At 32.0% G+C, this 14,138-nt stretch overlaps 2 protein-coding genes across 2 annotated transcripts; one reads left to right on the top strand and one right to left on the bottom strand.

Moving 5' to 3' along the window:
• Positions 1-31: 31 nt before the first annotated feature.
• LOC106110738 (transcriptional adapter 3) lies at positions 32-1,994 on the bottom strand. Its single transcript, XM_013292635.1, has one exon. The coding sequence runs from the start codon at positions 1,737-1,739 to the stop codon at positions 348-350; it is 1,392 nt and encodes a 463-aa protein (XP_013148089.1). The 5' UTR covers positions 1,740-1,994; the 3' UTR covers positions 32-347.
• Positions 1,995-2,413: 419 nt separating this feature from the next.
• LOC106110875 (zinc finger protein 718-like) lies at positions 2,414-14,115 on the top strand. The gene is made up of 14 exons (XM_013292820.1): positions 2,414-2,888; positions 2,986-3,231; positions 4,134-4,297; positions 4,657-4,852; positions 5,184-5,324; positions 5,751-5,837; positions 7,525-7,636; positions 8,163-8,388; positions 8,734-8,839; positions 9,383-9,503; positions 10,723-10,881; positions 11,178-11,340; positions 12,906-12,995; positions 13,932-14,115. Exons 1-14 carry the CDS (start codon positions 2,636-2,638, stop codon positions 13,971-13,973), a joined length of 2,106 nt encoding a protein of 701 aa, XP_013148274.1. The 5' UTR covers positions 2,414-2,635; the 3' UTR covers positions 13,974-14,115.
• The last annotated feature ends 23 nt before the right edge of the window (positions 14,116-14,138 follow it).

Raw genomic sequence — 14,138 nt, 5'->3', positions numbered from 1 at the left:
CAACACTAACTGATCAACTGGAAATAAGTCAAGCCAATTCACCAAGATAAATAATTTATTTTTCTTTAATCACAAATTAACATTATTTAAGCCTAACATATTAATATTATTATATGTTTGATTTAACAATGGCAGTGTAATACTCTGATGTCTGACTTTTCAATGCTTGGTAAATACAATTAGCAGGCCTAAGTACAGAAGATATTCAATTATTTAAAATCTAGTTATAAAGTTCAAACTAAGTTAAACAATTAACACTGTTTATTATACACATCAAGATGTATAATTAAATCTTATTATCTTAATTATAACTAAATTAAAATTAAATTACATGATCTGTTTTTCCCTCAACTTGTATTTGGTCCAGTTAGTGGCAATAGATTAATTTCTTTGTTAAGTCTTATTTGTTCATTAATAGCTCTCCAAGCATCTTCTTTTTCCTTTTTAGTGATAGGACGCTTCTTCTGTTTAGCAGCAACCAATTTCTTGTATGTTTCTATGCATTCTAAATCAACTTGATCAAGTTGCTTCTTTAAGTTCAATCTGATCATTTCTTGCTTGCAAAGACCAATCAGGTTTTTTAAATTCTTACAGTTATCTTTTCTTATAGCTGTCAGTTCTGTTTGACACTTCTTTATCTCTGCTAAAATTTCATCATCTGCCGGATTGGTTAAAGGAGGCAAATCTTCTGGATCCAGTATGCCTTGGTCTACTAGCTCTTTGCGGAGGCATTTTTCTAGAGTAAGTGAATTTTTATAACTGCTTTTAATATTTGATTGTTGCTTAACTTTTATGTCAGGCACATCATATGCATTTTCTTCCATTAAAGCAGATACTAATCTCTGTGTTAATGGGCCAGTGATCATATTCTCTCCTGATTTCTCAATTTTCTTTCTTAGGCTTGTTGCTTCTGGTGACATTCCAGGAGGCCTTAATTTATTTGGGTTACCAGCATTTTGATCTTCTGTTATGTGTTCATCAGCCCAGACTTCTGAATAATGTCTTCCTAGTGGTGGGATAGGTGGTAATGTAGTGTTACTACTCTGTGCAAGTAGCGATTCCAAAAATTTTATGTCATCTAAGGTAACTGGTGCACAATATGGTTCAACTGAATTCCAAAATTTGTAAGGAATATTATTCTTTGGTAATGAGAACTGTGATAGTTCAAGCTTCATTGAATTATCAGAGTTGGCATTGGCATCATTTGAATAGTTGTGGGATCCTCCAGAGGAAGCATTAGAGAAATTTTTAAATTTAGGTACTTTAGGTTGATTTGAAAGTTTTGTATAGTCTTTGGTTTTAACTAATTTATCATCTTGGAATTTTCTTTTCACAGGATACTGGAGCTGTTTACCTGCAGCCTTCCCTTTTTTCTCCCGTTTAGATTCATTTGTATCAATACTTTCAATTTCCCCTTGGAAATATCTTATTCGTAATGCTGTGCTACATAATAATGATTCTAGTTCTAACTGCAAAGCATCCAGTTCATCTATACCAATAGGTTCATCAGCAGGTCTGACAGAAATTGCAGATAATCGGGGTAAAGTCGTTGCATTGTCTTGAAGTCTGATGTAAGGAATAGGGCAAGTTTCCACTTTAGTTTTACCTACCGAAACTGCTCCAGGTATTTTTGAAGGTTTATTATATGGAGAAACACCGGGACTAGAAGGCTTACTGTTATCATGACCTTTGCTTGCTAAGCGTCCCTTGCTGTTATGGTGCATTCTTTTTCCCAACATTTTCAGTAGCTCAAATCAAATTTGACCGCGAAAATAGTAAAGTAACTACACACAGGCGTCAAAAGTTTTGATTTTATCGAATGTTGTAGAGCAGACCACTTTATTTTAACTCGGTTTAATAGATATCACTTTTCCATGTACTGTATTTAATTAGTAATAAAAAAATGTATGTGTAAACGTTGTGATTAATCACCAGCAAATAAATAAAACAATTTGCCACGACAAAATGGCGCATTAAAAATAAATAATGTTTTTTTCATTGACGTTTGTAACAAGACTGTTTTATATTCAGCCAAGTGTGGTCGTCAAGTTTTTATACAGGTAATGTCTATGCTTCTAAAATATATTGATTTATTTTTGCTTTTACCCTTATTCAACATATTACAAACCAAAAACATTGAACTAAATTACAATTTGAAATCATTTGTTTTAAATGAATTCAGTAGGCTTAACAATCTAAGTTTAAATTTTAATATTTTAACAAAAATAAAACTGATCATTATCAATTTAAATATTACGTAGGTACTTAAAACATTATCTTGGCACTACCAATTAATAAAAGTAATAATTAAAATTAAAAACTTAGGCCAGAAGGAGCCATAATAAATATATTTCAAGTGCAGTATATTTTCTGTCGTAAATTGGAAGTTCCAAATATTACCTATATTTTTTGTCTATGGTCATTGCACAGATTTTATTAATGTGGTTGGTGGTCCTAAATTGTGAAGTTCTTCAAAAATGGATTTGTGTTGAGAATTTAGATACAAACTGAACATAGCACTTGGTAACGATGCAATGAAATTGTTGTGTTTACAAAATAACACCTCAAGTCACCCAACCTAGAAGTTGTTATCGCTGCATATATCAATGCTTGCTGCTGTTACTAAACTATTACAATGGGAGACGTAATAATACATTGTCCTTTATGTTGCAACCATACCTTTAATTCAAAGCACCATTTAATTGAACATCTCACAAATGTTTTATCGAATGTAATTTGTCCAATTTGCGATGATAAATTGGAGACGTTAGATCACCTCAAAGAACATTTGACTCTTGACGAATGTCAAGAAGTAAACTTACAAGGGAATTCTTGTGAAAAAGATGTTATTTGTTACAAACACGAAGACGGTGTAGAAGATGGTCAAGGTAATATAACATGTAAATGATTTTTGTAGGAGAGTAAATAATTTAATTCCCGCTTATTGTAATAAACAGAGTTATGTACACATCAATTTCTTTACAGATAATATAGAAGAAATAGATACAGTAAATGAATTATCTCATAATGGAAATGTTGACAAAAATGAGAATTCAGTTTATGTAGAGCTGTTAGATGAAATAAAGCAAACTTCGCATGGACAAGAACTAAGACTCATTAAGGATAGTAGTGATAGATACATGATAGTGGCAGATGATGTTTCATTGTTAAACACTAGCAGTACTGTTGTTAAACAAAATAATGATGGTACAATATCTATGACCGTTGAAGGTAAATTTTCTAAAGTTAATAATCTCGTGTTTTAGAACACAGTTGCTTACAATAAATTCAAAAAGGCTAATAATCTTTACCAGAAACAACAAGCCTAAAAATACACTAATTGAAATCTAGCCATCCATCTCCCAAATATATATCCCATATCTATTGGTAATCTTATCATAAGTATTCTTAACGGTCTTCTTTTATTAGGTCTCTCCCAGTTGATTTAGCTCTCTTTAATAAGATTTGATTGTTGTGTAGGCATAGACCATCTATACTATCTATACTTATACTTATTACTTATCTTATACCTTATCTTATTCTTATATTATATAAAGCATAAACACACAATTCTTTGTTGCCTAAGATGTCAGCAATTATAGCACATTTTTGAGTAATTTTTATTTTAATAAAAAGCCCTACACTTATGTCACGCTTTGGGCTATATATTTTCACGCCATTAAACTTAAGGGTAAATATTTTGGATAAAAACCCTAATGTGGGAAGGAGACCATAAGTTGCTGCCAACATCAAGAAAGCAAGGTCACCATGGTGTGTCATAATGTCATGTCACTCAATGCAATTAATAATTTGACACATGTAAACAAGACAATAAAATTTTTATAATTTCATGTGAATGAAGTTGCACGGGAACAACTAGTTTCAAATATCTTGGCAGCTTAATGTCATCTGTACATTTAGTATAGATATTGCCCCCCCTGCACTTCTTTGTACCATTGTGTATCCTTTTATGCTTTTATAAGCTGTCAAGATATTTGGACCATACACAGATGCCTATAATCAGCAATGAACCTGTCTATTTTGATAATTGAATTGTTTAAATTGTTTAATAACATAAGTTGGAGGCAAGGTAGTTTAGTTTTTAAGTGAATTGTTTTAAATTTATTTTTTAGAACCAAAGATGGAGACAGTGGTTGAGAATGAAACAGAAATTGTTGATGATGGGTCTCAGCAACATAATACTGGGTTGTATTCATGTAATACATGTGGAGTGTCTTTCACTTCAGTTCTGGAACATATACAAACATATCATAATGACCAGGAAGTGGTTGTTGAGGTATTATGAGTAATAATAACACTTACAGTTTAACAAAGATCTGTTTATTTTTTAACAACATTTTTTATTAATGCACAGAATATATATGGCCATTTGTTTAAACTTTCATTAGACAATATTTTAAACTAACTAGTGTTTGCCTTTTTAACTTTATCCTTGCAGAAAAGAAAAAATAGTAGATAGTCCATTTATTCTTCCAGATTATGTTTTACATCTGTGTTAAATTTCAGTGAGATCAAATAACCTGTTTTGGAGATACATAGTAACAAGCGTCTATACATTTTTGCCGAGTCTATAACACTAATTAAGTAAATATTAAAAAGAAGTAATAACATACATCAGTTATTCTTTATTTATAGGAACAAGTGGATAACAATGTAGTAGAGTATGATAACACAGATGAGAATGTTAATGAAAATATGACTGAAAATATAGACGAGAACTTGTGCAATATTGACAAGCAAGCGTCGCGACGTATGATTACAGACGCTGGACTTATCATTGAAACACCTTCAGAGTCTCCCGCCACTAGTGATGTTCGGAAGAAAAAGATTGGTAAGTTAATAAAATTGTATGATGCCTAGTAAGCGCTGACCCTAGGTGAGTAGGATTAGGTAGGAAAGATGATGATGCCTAGATAGACAATTCTTTTTGTGTTATAGATTATTAATTGTATTGTTATGTTTGTTGCGATTTCTCAGTGATTTTCAAACAAGGATAGGTAGGGAAGTAGACGGAGTTGAAAGGGGAAATATCGTAATTGAACTGTGACGTTAGAGGTAGGCAATGCATCTGCAAATGCAGATGTCTATGGCTACTTGCTGTTTTGGTGAATTCCAATGACTTATAATAAAAAAAACGTATGTAGCATTTATTTACTTTACAGATAAAAATGTGCCTTACCACAGAGTTGTGATAAAAGAAATGGAGACAGCTATAGGCAACAAAATCAAATTTTACAAATGCACATTGTGCAATGTTCATGTCTCAGTATTATCTGAGTTCAAAAATCGTCCTTGTAAAGCTTGTAAGTATGGTTTAATCATTTGTATAGAATAAAAACTGAAACAAAATAATGGCCAACATATTTATGGCATTTTATAGTCTGTTTACAAAATCGAAATGTACTTTTCCTAGGGTAAATGTACTTCCAATTGCATTATAAAATATTGGCTTTGAATTAATATATACAAGACCAAAAGAAGTCAATTTCTTTTCATCACAAGTAATCATGAATAATAAATATTATGAAAATAAAGTAAAAAATATTTTAACACATTATTTTGTTATAAAGCCTAAATGCAATAATGAAATATAACATAACAGAACATGTCTTCATTTACAATGCAGTAAAATACATAATAATGTAGCTGATAACCTCAAAACGAATTATAATTTTGTCCAATTCTCAGTATAATCCTCTTAGAGAATAATATTCTTTTTTTAATTTCAGTAAGATTCCCCTGCATGCTCTGTCCAGTGGCTTACGATAACCAGAAATCGCTCAGTGCACATATGAAAGTGCATAAAACAAAGCCAGGTATATTATTTTTTCTTATTTTTATTCTGTTCATAAATCCACAAGTCTGAAGGTCTTCTAACTGTTATTGATAAATTAATACATAAAAGTGGTATATACAGTGTCCATAAATATACAATTTTTTGTGTAAAAAAAAAACCAAAATACTTCTGTCTCTTCTCTGGGATTTATCTTGGTCTACAATTCTTGAATGTTGAAGAAATAAACTGCTTGCTCATTTGCTTTCTTTGATAAAATAATTTTCTAAGTGTTGTGATGCAATAGGTGTCTTTATGGTAGTGATATATCATAAATTTATATAATAATCTAGAAGTTACGGTAAATTGATTTTTAGTTATCAATATTTACTTCGCTATCGATTTCAAATTCTTAAAGTGAAAAAAATATATTATGTCTTATAAAACTATTTTTATTATTGCTTTTGAAGTTAATTAGAAAAGTTTATTTGATGTTATATTTATTTTTATTTCAGTGAGATATCCTTGTAAGATCTGTCCGGTGGCTTACGATAATCTAAAGTCCCTCACAGCACATATGAAAGTGCATAAAGCAAGACTAGGTAGATAACATTATTTTTATGCTTATGAAATAAATATTAACAGATAATTTAAAGAATTTAAATTATTATTTCAATGATTCCCATTGGTTAAGATACTTTTTTATAGATTTTTTTTTACTAGTTCCATTACTAAAATATATTTAATTATGTATCTAAAGAGGGGAATATTAGCGTTTAAAAATTAATTCCTTTTATAGTTAGTTTTTTAATGGCAACATTATTTAGATAAAGTGCACACTGATTGTGCTATATTTTTCTGTTCCTGTTTAGGAAGTTCGACTGATTGGCACAGGGATGAAATGATAGTAAGAAAGAAGACCAAAACTCCGATAACTTCGGAGTTTCCCGTCTAATAGTAAAATGGAGTTTAAACCGTCAGCCGCCATTTTGACGTTTCACTGCCACTTTAATTTACATGAAAAATATGAAGAGCGGTACTAGATATCGTTAACGTTAAATATTTGTATTGAAAATCGTGAGATTATTTTATATTGCTACCAGGAGGAATCATCACGATACTTCGTTTGTACAGAAATTTAGAATTAATTTTCAATTAGTTGTTATTTTAATGTATGGAAATAAATGAGCATAACAGTATTGTTTCCTCTATTCATCTATCCCTTTCCCGCTTGGAATTATTCCACGTAATGAACCACAGACCCGGGAAGTGCAGAAATATTTTGATTGCAAATAAATTTGAGCCTTATGCCATTATCACAAGGTTGAATTTCACTTTTATTCTTTCTCTTGGTAAATACGTGCAAAATCAAACCTTATTTCCATCTATTGAAGCTCAATTTTCTGTCTGACGGAGCTAAGTCCATTACCAGACATAAACAGGGGAAGGTTTTCTGGGTCTAGTGTATTAGTACTACTACTATGGAGACTGATAGACAAGAAAATGAGTCTAAACAATATTCAATAACTAACAGAGAAATGCATTAATATAGTAAATTGCTGTTTTGTTGAGACATTCTTAATAATATTGGGCAAATACAAATTCTACAAATACTTTTATTAAGCAAAACATGCATTTTTAGGATAGTTTAAGAGGATAGCTTAAGATGTTTCTTTTGTAATACTACGATAGATTAAATAAGCTATACGAATGGTGTAATTTATTTTCAGGTGAACTAGACTTAGTAGACACTCCAACAACGTTTGTATGCAACGTTTGCTCGACAGTATTCCCCACAAGAAAATCATTAAAGCTACACAAACGAATGCACGATCCTGTTAAGTAAGTAAACTTTATAGTTTACTTCTTACTAATATTATTGATGCGAAAGTATAGATGGATGTTTGTAGCCTAAACTGATCAACGTATCTTAATGAAATTTGGCATAGATGTAGAAAATAATCTGGAAGAACATACGCTACATTTTTTAAGTTCCACGCGGACAGAGTCGCGGGCGAAAGTTTGTATAATATAAATAGAAAAATTCAGATAACTAAAATTTTTTAAATAAACTATACAGCAGAATATTTGTTTATTGAATTACAAATTCATTTTTACAATTGGCCTCATATGGTAGAACTAGTTTTTTTTTTATCATAGATAATAGAAATCAGTGTTGCCAGAAGACAAAGACAATATTCTCATGTTCAATGTCTAAACACATTTTTTTCCGGAAGAGTAGTGAATAAAGAAAAATACTTGACCAATATAAAAAATGCCATTAGAAAGCTATAAAAGAGACGACAATAATGTTTGTTTACAAGTTTGTGAAGTAAAAACCTATACTTAATATTTCTTGAATGTATAGGTCTCGTCCAATAGAACCTCCAGTACAGACACTGGAAGGTAACACGGGCAGTGAGGAGAAGTATGTTTGTTCAGTTTGTTTCAAACTGATCCCCGAGGACTACCGCGAGATACACGAGAATTCGCATCTCAGCCCCAGTACCAAAGTCAACTGCGATATATGTAACAAGAAGTTCCAATCAATGCAGGATCTGAAGATGCATATGAATGTACATAATATTGATAAGGTAACAAAAATCGGAATTAACAGACTTATTAATAAGCGGAAATCGACTATATGATGAAAGTTTTCGTTTTAAACATGCTTTATAAGAAAAACTGTGAAATTGGAAGATGTTTGATTTAAAAAAAAATGGAAACAAAACACAGCTATTCCGCATTAAGAATTACGTAGATCGAATCATAAATCGTATTGTTATCGATTTACATACATAAAATATCGATCTATTTGTAAATCTCCTTTTTTAAAGGCGATTTAAAAAGCGAAACCAAAATCGATTCCACTTTCCTGTTTTTAAATTATTTAGTAAATATTTCTAACTATTTGTTTCATGTGTAATCTTTTTTCTCAGGTTTTTTCTGGCAAAGAAGATAAATCATTACCTTACAAATGTTTATATTGCAATAGAAAGTTTGCTAGACCACATGAGAAAGTGAAACACGAAAGGATACATACGGGTATGTATTATTATAAACAATATCACATCTCATAGAAGATATAGTAAATCTATGTAATGTAACTAAAAAGTTTGTACACGTTAATCTCTAGTACTAGTAATTTGATTTGAAAAATTCTTTCTGAATATGATTACTTGACTATCCGAGAAGGTTATAGACTATTTGATATCAGACAGACAGATAATGGTAGAGCAGAAATTAAAAATAAAGTTACGCTTACATATTATTCAAAACTATTTGATAGCTAACTTCGCAAGGGTTCGTTTCATACAATTTTAAATATCGGAGAGATATATGCAGGGGTTTTCTTTTAACCACATTGATCCAAACTAGCAGTCCTCTGCATTAAATTAACTTTTAAATGCAATGCAATATAAAACGCCAATAGCCCAATAACTTGGAGTACGGGCTACTGATCTATCGATCGTGAGTTCGAATCCCGGCATTCTCTGGAAGCAAATATACACAAGCCTTTTCAAACTTATACGCAATTATTGCGATTTATAAAAATATTCTGATATAGAAGTATATTGTACGTTGTAGGCGAGAAGCCGCACACGTGTGAGATCTGCGGCAAGTCGTTCCGCGTGTCGTACTGCCTCACGCTGCACATGCGCACGCACACCGGCGCTAGGCCCTACACCTGCCCGCACTGCGGGAAGAGGTACCACTGTCCCCTATCACATTATCACATTACACAATTTCACATTATTACATTACACAATATCACATTATATATTACTAGCTATCCGCGCTTCCGTCCGAGTTGAATTAAAAAAAAGTGAGCAGCGCATGTGTTCTTTTAGACTATCCTCTACATCTATACCAAATTTCATCGAAATTCGTTCAGCCGTTTAGGCTACAAATTGACAAACATCGATCCATCCATCTAAACTTTCGCATTTATAATAGTAATATGGGTAGTATGATTAGTATGTTATTTACACTAATACTATAAAGCGAGAGTGAGATAGACTTATATTAAAAAGAGATAATATGTATGTTTGTAACGATACAGCTTAAAAGCTACTGAACCAATTTCAAAAACTATTTAACAATGTGAATGCCTCATTATTCTTGAGTTACAGGTTATGATTTTTTTTGTCTAAAAATTCTTGTCTGCATCTTTACAGTACATAGGTTCTTGTAAAATACAATGTTTTGAATATAACCGCTTCAATTTAAAGTACAGCAATCAATAGATAATCATTTATTGAATGTTAATGTTGCTATTATAAAAATATACTTTTTATTTTTAGACGATGATTTCATACTCGAAGTGATTAAAGCCATGTGTCGCTTTGAAATCTTACGATAGCGTTATATTGCCTATATCTACGCTGTCCCATTTCGGCACATCTTAATTTTACGATCGCATCTATCGTCTCATAAATCGTATTTCGTTTTATAAATGTTTCACTTTATTATTATAGAAATGCTATTTAAATTTTCAATCGTCACTGTCATTTGATGCGAGATTTATGATATGAAGGATTTTATTAATATATATTTTTATTTTATTATTAAATCCATTGTATAGCACTATCAGTATCTACTACCCGTGCACAATAACATAATATGTGTAAATTAAATGACGAGATAGCAAAATACATTAATGTTGATGTCAATATACACCATCATCAATACAAATTTAATAAGAACACTACTGTATAAGTATTTTCAAATATCTTGGAAGCTCAAGAACAAAGGCGCGCTGCACAATCCTCTTGTTCATATATTTGTGTTCTGATTAGTATACGATGTTCCGAGCCGCTAAGATATTTGATTACTACTGTATCTAATTTCCATTACTGAAATATCTTTGTTCAAAGATAAAAAAATTGCAATTAGTAAATAGCATCCATAAAAGATGTTTTCTTTAGGTTTAAAGCACATAGTGTGTACAATCATCACCTCCTTACGCATTCGGATGTGCGGGCGTACAAGTGTCCGCTCTGCCCCAAGGCCTTCAAGACGTCCGTACAACTCGCGGGACACAAGAACTCACACACGAAACCCTTCTCTTGCACACAGTGTAATCGGTGAGTTTTAAATTGATTTGGCACATCAGGAATATGAATACTCTTTAGTTTTACGTGCCAACTTAAGCATCACAAACTAATATTCTTAAACAAAATATTAAGTGACAGGATGGACTCTAACCTATTTGTATTAGATCTTTTAATTCTAAATCCATGTCTGAATTGAATATGGACTTATCTCACGTGTTGTTATAGGATTTGATTATTTGTTTATGGACTCAAGAAGTGTTTAATTTTTGTTATCAATCTGCATGCCAAATCGGGGTTATTTACTAGTATGCATTACTACTTGTTAGACCGTTCGCATCACTGTACGCCGTGAGACTTCACACTGAGGTACATTTACGGGAGAACATTCTCAAGTTCTCGTGTTCCCTGTGCGGGGCGAGCTACGCGCGAGCTTTCGCACTCAAAGACCATATCAAGCAAGCACATAAAGATGCAGTTGATAATAATATGGTGAGTAATTATTTAATTATGAATGCTACCGTGTATATTAATTTTTATAATCTACGAGCAGTTATTAGACATACAAGGTAAATATTTAAAAAAAAATATATAATTACAACCTTTTTTCTGTACCATTCATAGAACTGAACTCTACCATTATATCGATTATGTTGGCATTGCCCAATTTATTTTGCATTCTAGTTTTAGTAAAGTACAATATTGACCATAAGTCAAATATAAAAAAACTAACGAAATATCATCCGGATGACACTAATTGAACAACATAACATAAATGGCTACCATGGAGCGTCCACCGAAGCGATCTAAGAGCTCGGTGGCCAATCCGGTAATAATAACGAAGTAACGGCTCCCCCCGAGGCTCCTGAGGGAGCCCTCGAGCTCAGTTACTCATAAACGAGGTTTAGGCTAAGCGCCGTCTGCGCTCGGCCACCTCAAGCCCGGTGAATCTGTAAATGCCTCTTCAAGGCAAACAGTGGCCATTCAGTCACAAAAAAAAATAAAAAAAAATAGATGGCTCCTATGATAATTATTGTATGTGTAAAACGCAAATTTCTTACAAAATTTTTTTGTACATTATACTTTCAAATTAACAAAGAAATTAGAATCTATTAAGGTACTTATAAAAACTTAGTAACACAACTGTAAGATTTGTTGTTTACATAGGAACTATTGACATATTGTTATCCCTTTCATTATATTAGCAAAAAACAGAGATAATACATTTTTGTACAAATACTTCGGCAGCTGGAAGTCTATACATCTTTATGATATTTTACAACGGTTTTAAAATAGATTAGCAAAGATGTTTTTAATGTGTTCTTGTTTTGAAATGTTTAATTTAATCGTTTAATTCCAATACAGTTTAAAATGTAATCGTTAACACGTGTTGCGCCCCCCCGCGTTGCTGACGTTATTACGAAGATGTTTATAGAATATTTATTTACGGATCCAGATAATAGAATTTGACAGACTACTGTTTTGATGTGAAAATATTAATATCAAAAGACAAAGTGCCTTACGATTACGATAAGAACTTAGTGTTTCAAAAACATACGTATTAGCTTAAACAAACTTCAATAAAAAAAAATAAAAAAAAACATATCGTCGAATTGAATACCTCCTTCTTTTGGGAAGTCGGTCAAAAATGGTTAATACTGTTGAGTCTAAACCCCCTCCCGAATTTTTGCTTTCAGTATAAGTTTTTTTTCATTCTTTATTAGTTAAGATCGCATTTTGTAAGTCTATGTGTAGTATTTTTTCAACAAACATGATTCTATTATAATTCCGCGACGGGCGCTACTCACGGTTGAAAGGGTTAACGTCAGAGGCGTCAGGGGGGGTCATGGGGGTCAAAAGCTTGACCTGACCACGACTATGTGACCTCCTCCTTGCGCCAAAGCTATATCCGACCTTGGTTAACGTATATTTATATTTATACTAAAATGTATTTAAAACAACGTAAATAATAAGATAAAATGTAAAGAACGTAATCTTTTTAGTAAAGCTCTATAATTATATTGTTAATTACACTGAAAATGTGTTTTTAATCTTAGATTGATGTGAAGAGTTTTGGTGTGCAAGTGGGAGACGGCGACACTGACGATCTGGTTGTTATTGACTTCGATAAACAATTGTCTCAAGAGGTATGACATTTTTATTCAATATCATCTGTATCTTAAGAGCTTAATAAGCATTTGCTTTTATCATATACTAGCTTTTGCCCGCGACTACGTCCGCGCGGAATTAAAAAGAACAAAAGAAAGTAGCCTATGTGTTAATCTAGACTATCCTCTACATTTATGCCAAATTTCATCAAGATCCCTTCAGCCGTTTAGGCTACAAACTCTAACAAACATCCATCCATCCATCTAAACTTTCGCATTTATAATATTAGTAAGATCAGTAAGATTGAGTTAGCTTGTTGATATAAAACTTGTACTACGAGATACAAAGATATGCCACACGGGTGTTGCGATTCCAGTGCGTTTAGGATACGTTGACGTTGCGTTATAAACAACTTAAGTGCTTTATATTAGTAGTTTTCGCCCGCGACTCCGTCCGGGTAGAATTAAAAAAGTGAGTAGCCTAAGTGTTCTTCCAGACTATCCTCTACATTTATACCAAATTTCATCAAGATCCCTTCAGCTGTTTAGGCTACAAACTCTAACATCCATCTAAACTTTAGCGTTAATAATATTAGTAAGAATAAACCTTAACTCTATTTTATTGAAATTATGAACAAATACTAGTTGTAATTTTAAACAGTACAACCTTGATAAGTTAAAGTCCAAGGGAAACACAAAATACTTTAAGTTATAGAGGTTTTAAGTTAACAAGGGTCTATGTTGTAGAGGTATTGGGCTCTGATGGGAAGGGAACATATTATTTTTTGAAGTTATAGAGGTTTTTAAGTTACCGAGGTTTGAGTTATCGAGGTTCTACTGTATTACTCTAAACAGCATCGTTGCAAACCTGTTAATAACATGCACCATTTTGTTGCCTGAAACTTTGTGTCACGCGTACGTAATTTAAACTGAAAAATAAACAATAATGCAATGATATCGTTTATTGTGTTACAGATTGACACGGACTCGAATACGCCCGATATGATTATTTCTTAACTTAAGGTGCTGAATTTTGTGTAGATATTTTTGTAACTATAGGTTGTACAAGCACTTGTATAATTATTGTCGTCTCTTTCAGTATCTGTTAAAAAAAAGAGACAAAAATGTATCATCACAAGTCGTGCAAGAATTTTACGATAATACGTCTGTTGGTTAATGGAT

This window comes from Papilio polytes, unplaced genomic scaffold (assembly GCF_000836215.1).
Source record: "Papilio polytes unplaced genomic scaffold, Ppol_1.0 DF824191.1, whole genome shotgun sequence".
Lineage (NCBI taxonomy): Eukaryota > Metazoa > Arthropoda > Insecta > Lepidoptera > Papilionidae > Papilio > Papilio polytes.
Note: the sequence above shows the minus strand (reverse complement) of the source record. Positions and strands in the feature narration are given on the sequence as shown.